The sequence below is a fragment of the Triticum aestivum genome, chromosome 1B (genome assembly GCF_018294505.1).
Source record: "Triticum aestivum cultivar Chinese Spring chromosome 1B, IWGSC CS RefSeq v2.1, whole genome shotgun sequence".
In the NCBI taxonomy this organism is placed as follows: Eukaryota; Viridiplantae; Streptophyta; class Magnoliopsida; order Poales; family Poaceae; genus Triticum; species Triticum aestivum.
This window is the reverse complement of record NC_057795.1, coordinates 498,478,914-498,484,154: the sequence shown is the minus strand read 5'-3', so window position 1 is coordinate 498,484,154 and position 5,241 is coordinate 498,478,914. Positions and strand designations below refer to the sequence as shown.

The 5,241-nt window shown below is 55.3% G+C and overlaps 1 protein-coding gene across 1 annotated transcript; it reads left to right on the top strand.

Moving 5' to 3' along the window:
- Nucleotides 1-2,204: 2,204 nt before the first annotated feature.
- Nucleotides 2,205-4,873, top strand: LOC123134859 (fructose-1,6-bisphosphatase, cytosolic). Its single transcript, XM_044554019.1, has 10 exons — nucleotides 2,205-2,739; nucleotides 2,835-2,909; nucleotides 3,002-3,130; nucleotides 3,268-3,381; nucleotides 3,470-3,556; nucleotides 3,675-3,745; nucleotides 3,828-3,893; nucleotides 4,028-4,114; nucleotides 4,217-4,292; nucleotides 4,479-4,873. Exons 1-10 carry the CDS (start codon nucleotides 2,533-2,535, stop codon nucleotides 4,590-4,592), a joined length of 1,026 nt encoding a protein of 341 aa, XP_044409954.1. The 5' UTR covers nucleotides 2,205-2,532; the 3' UTR covers nucleotides 4,593-4,873.
- The last annotated feature ends 368 nt before the right edge of the window (nucleotides 4,874-5,241 follow it).

Here is a 5,241-nt window from a genome sequence, read left to right as displayed (position 1 = left end):
CGCACTTGAAGCACTCGGGGCCGTCCGCCTCCTCGACGGGGATGGGCTCCACCGCCGTGCCCTTGGAGGAGGAAGGCTTGGAAGCCTCCGGACCCGCCATCTTGTGCTTCTTCTGCTTCTGGTTGGAGAAGGGGTCGCCGACGCGGTCGCCACAGTGGGGGTGGAGCTCATCCTTGCGCTTGAGCTCCAGTCCCCGCTTCTCGTGCTCCTCCTTGCGCTTCTTCTTGCGCTCCTGCTCTTTGAGCCACCAGGAAGGCGGAGGCCCTCATCCTCCTTCCTCACCCGCGCGCTCCGCCGCACGCTCCATCGCCGGAGGGCGCGAATCTCGCTCACGCCTGTGCTCCGCCACCGGATCCACCGCCACCTGCTTGTCCGCACGCCGCTCCGCCTTGGAACCCATGGCCACCACCTCGACGAAGGAGCGGACGAGGGGTGGAGGGGGAGAAAGAGGGTGGAAGGAGCGAGCAGATCCGCTGAAGCACCGCACCTCCGAATGGGTGGCTGGAAACCCTAACGAGCAGTCTAGGGCACTCTGCGGGATCCAGAGCCACTCATATACCTGGCCAGCCACATGCGAGCCAGAATTAGCAGGCCTAGGCCGAGCAACGCGGCCACCACCACCGACTCCGCGGCCATCACGAGGGGTCCTGGAGCCGGGGCCACAGACGGGCCACCTGGGCCACACCTGGGGGTGCAGCCCACCACCAGCGCCCGGCCCAACGGCCCATCCGAGCCACCCGAGCCAATCCTAGGCCAGGGGTCCGGCTCCTCCGCCGCCATCGCCTGCTCCACCGCCAACACCGCCGCCGCAGGCATCGCCACCTGCCGCGGCGCGGCCGGCGCGGACGCCTGGCCACTCAAGGGTGCGGTGGACACACCGACCGCACGTCTCGTTGCGCCCTACGACGGCGCCCTCGACGACGCCACGGTGCCCCTCTGCGGTGCCCGACCAGACGCCCCTGGTCGCCGGGCACCACGCCCGCCCGGCGCGAATGCGGTGCGCCGGCCGGCTATGAGGGAGCCCCCGAGCTCCTCCGCCCTGGCCACGAATGCACCGACTGTCGCCCGAGTGCCGCCACCACCATTGATCGCGGCCGCATCGACCGCCACCGCCTGATCCTCGTCGTCGCTCTCCTCGGCCAACGCCCAAAACCGGCTCCCCTTCCAGCCCGCAGATGGCACCGCCCCCTCCGTCTCCGTCGGGGCCACGCTCGTCGACCGCCCGGACGCCTGAACAGCCGACCATCCATCCGCTGCGCCGGATCCCTCGCGCCCCGGCGCATCGCCCGGCCCGTCGCCACCCAGATCGCGAGGCCGTACAGGAGCCGTTGGGACTAACCTATCCATCTATGATTCTGTTGCTACTACTCTATTTTCCTTTGTGTTCCAAACATTTAAAATATGCATATATTATAGTAAATGGAATTAGATAGAACATAAACAAGGAGAAAATTTCTGCTAAGTACTAGAAGTATGTATTAAGTGGTATGAAGAATCATGTGTAAGTAGAAGAAAGAGGCTACATGACATTGGAACTGTATCTGTGTGTTCAATTCTGAAAAGAAAGGAACCATGTGCATCCACACAGGTAGTGATTGGCAACTTCAGTTATTTGATATTTCCAGCAAGCATTTCCAACAGTCAACCAAACAACAACATTGGAACCGTATCAAATTCAAATTTTCAATCCCGGAGATGAACTGGAATCTGCACTTCAGTTCAGACCAATTCAATTCCTGCAACCAAATAGAGCCTCAGAGATTTTCTGCAAACATTTGTTGCTGAAAGTTGATCATGATATGGTTGATGATGGCCACTCCTACACAACAGCTGTTGCATCATGTATGGTTGAGGCTGACGAGCGATGGCTACAGGTCCTGAGTACCTAGGAAACAGCCCATGACATCAGCTCAAAGTGCCGCTTCTTGTTGCCCCAAGGCCAAGGTTATCTATCCATTCTCTACTTTAATGCCACTTCTTTGTGAAGGTTCATTAGTCAACCGAATGCAACATGCTTGACAGGGATGCTCGAGCCTATTTCTTCTTCTTCTTCTTCTTTGTCACTCTACGTGTAAACACATGAGGAGCACAGGATCAGGTCGAGTCGAACATAGGATAGGAGTAGTACGAACGGCGTCCAGAGGAAATTATATCAGTATCACCGGAGTATTGTCCTGGTCAAATGGGCACGAGCGCTTCCAGTAATTAAGTAGCCCAGTTGCTCCTCCCATCTTTCCCGGACACGTCTGGCCGCGCTGCCGTGCCGAGCATATCCACGCTACGCTACACCGACGTGGAAGCCCGCACCGCACCTCATCCGGCACGCCTCCCACCGACTTCCTTCCGCCTATTTCAATCCCCTGGCCGCGCACCGGATGCCGCCTCCCATATCCCTCAACCATCTCTAACAACCATCCGTGGGCGGTGCAATCTGTTTGTATCCGTCGGTCGCTCCCGACGACCGAGAAGAGCTAGCGCCGTTGCTCGGCGGAGATCACGCGCCGGTCGCAGAGGCGGAGTAGAGAAGAGAGGATGGACCACGCGGCGGAGGCGCAGCGGACGGACCTGATGACGATCACGCGGCACGCGCTGAACGAGCAGGGGCGGCACCCGGAGTCCCGGGGCGACTTCACCATCCTCCTCTCCCACATCGTCCTCGGCTGCAAGTTCGTCGCCTCCGCCGTCAACAAGGCCGGCCTCGCCAAGCTCATCGGCCTCGCCGGCGAGACCAACGTCCAGGCAAGCGATCCAGCACACATGATCCAAGTCCTCGAGTCGAGTCCCTTTCTCGCCTTGTTTATTAATGTCTGCGCGCGCGGTTGACGGGCGAGCAGGGGGAGGAGCAGAAGAAGCTGGACGTGCTCTCCAACGAGGTCTTTGTCAAGGCGCTCGTCAGCAGCGGCCGCACCGTAATGCACTCTTGTCACACTCCAGCACATATCTTCCTGGTAGTGAAGTAAACAATCCGTAGCTAGGATCTGACTTTTGTGTGCCTTCGCAGTGTGTCCTCGTGTCTGAAGAGAACGAGGCGGCCATCTTCGTCGACGCGCCCCTCCGCGGGAAGTACTGCGTGTGCTTCGATCCGCTGGACGGCTCCTCCAACATCGACTGCGGCGTCTCCATCGGGACGGTAATGCGCTCCTCTGACTCTGCTTCTCCGAGCAGAGCTGCTGCCTGTTCGACTGGTTCAGTACACCCTTCAATAACAAAGGTACCATGTCTGCTGGTTACTCACCGCTATCTGATCGGCGTTTCTCTGTTCTACAGATCTTTGGGATCTACATGATCAAAGACAAGGACAACGCGACTCTGGAGGACGTGCTGCAACCCGGGACTGACATGATCGCCGCTGGCTACTGCATGTACGGGAGCTCATGCACGGTAATTATGTTCCCTGATGTATTCTCACTCCCGTGACTTTACTCCCACCTCTTCATCCTAGATTCAACGCTGTTCTGGTTTACCGCAGCTTGTGTTGAGCACCGGGAACGGTGTTAATGGCTTCACTCTTGATCCTTCCCTTGGGGAGTTCATACTTACCCATCCCAACATAAAGGTTTGTGATGCAGGTCACAACAACGCACTTCTTCTTTCTAAAATTTATTCATTGATCTGCAACAAAAGACTAGCTGAAATCCTACTATATGTGTGCTTAACTCTTCTTGGTTGTGCAGATACCAAACAAAGGGAAGATCTATTCGGTCAATGAAGGGAACGCCAGAAACTGGGACGCGCCCACAGCAAAGTATGTACAGTACTTACTAGATCACATTCAAGTCCACAAACATCACAGGAAGTCAAGCTGAATTCTCCAGCCAACATTGCAGGTACGTGGAGAGATGCAAGTTTCCCCAAGACGGCTCATCACCAAAATCCTTGAGATACATTGGAAGGTGAGTGCCAGTCTCTCAGCTGTTTCTCTGACATCAAAACCGAAACTCTTCCACAGCTAATTCAGCCCGACTCCGACTGCCCCTGTTTTTTTACTGAACCAAATGATTTTGTCATGTTACTCCACGCTCCACAGCATGGTTGCCGATGTTCATCGTACCCTGCTCTACGGAGGCATATTTCTGTACCCCGCCGACAAGAAGAGCCCCAACGGGAAGCTTCGGTACGCTGATGCTTATTAGCAGCCTCCTTCCTTCGTGGTATCCTCAGCTGATTACGCTTATCCATGTGCATTCCTGAGGCTGGTGACATGTCGTATTTTCAGTGTTCTGTACGAGGTTTTCCCCATGTCGTTCCTGATGGAGCAAGCCGGAGGCCAGTCTTTCACCGGCAAACAGCGTGTAAGGCCACTGAATTCACCAAATCCCTTTTTATCAGAGCAACACTTTCTACCTTGATACTATGCCACTTCGTCTGATTCAGAGCATGGGCTATTTTACAAAATTGTAGTAGTATCTTAACTTCATGTTATTGCTGATCTTTGGCGTGCTGTAACTGAAAAATGGTTTGCTGCGTTTGCATTGCAGGCCCTTGAAATCGTTCCTGCTGAGATACACCAGAGGTCTCCGATATTCCTCGGGAGCTACGATGATGTGGAGGAGATTAAATCACTGTACGCTTCGGAGTCGAGCACCGCCTGATCTGAGTACCCGAAGACACATACACATGCTCTGCATCGTGTTCCGCGTTGTGACAAAACTCCCTAGGTAGTGTTACATGGTGATTCTGAGATCTTTGTCATGGCCTCGATGTAACAATACCTGTGTATACATATATTTGACATATTGCACGTCATTTTAATAAGTATCCCCTGTAAAGAAATATAAGATCGTTTAGAATACTAAATATAAGATAGTATTCTAAACGATTTTATACTTCTTTACAGAGGAAGTACTCCAAGAGAGGGGAACAATTCTAACAAGTGATCGATTGGGTTTTGACCAAATTTTGTTTTGCACTTCCGATCACGGACCACACCCCCTTACTTTTCTCTCATGGCTGGCAGCCAAGATCAATTCCAACATATATATATATGTAGTTCATCATTATCAACAAGCCCCCGCGCTGTCCCCCGCTTGGGCGGCTCGGGCGGAGCTGCCCTACCAAGCCGTCGGGGCGCCCTTCCCCTGATTCCTTCCTTCGTCACCGTTGGAGGAAGCCGCCGGGCGAAGCCTGGCCAACCGACAGCGATGGCGGAGGTGCTCTCCTCCTCCCTGCATCGGGTCTAGATGGGGCGGGGCATCCACCCGCGCGGCGGTTGCGGGCGGGGGGTGCGGGGCGGCGGCGGCC

Bases quoted from the DNA above. Each gene is read 5' to 3' on its own strand.
- LOC123134859 (XM_044554019.1), top strand. From the start codon at position 2,533: ATGGACCACGCGGCGGAGGCGCAGCGGACGGACCTGATGACGATCACG. The intron at 2,740-2,834 runs GCAAGCGATCCA...ACGGGCGAGCAG, and splicing joins CCGGCGAGACCAACGTCCAG to GGGGAGGAGCAGAAGAAGCT. The intron at 4,115-4,216 runs GTACGCTGATGC...TCGTATTTTCAG, and splicing joins AGCCCCAACGGGAAGCTTCG to TGTTCTGTACGAGGTTTTCC.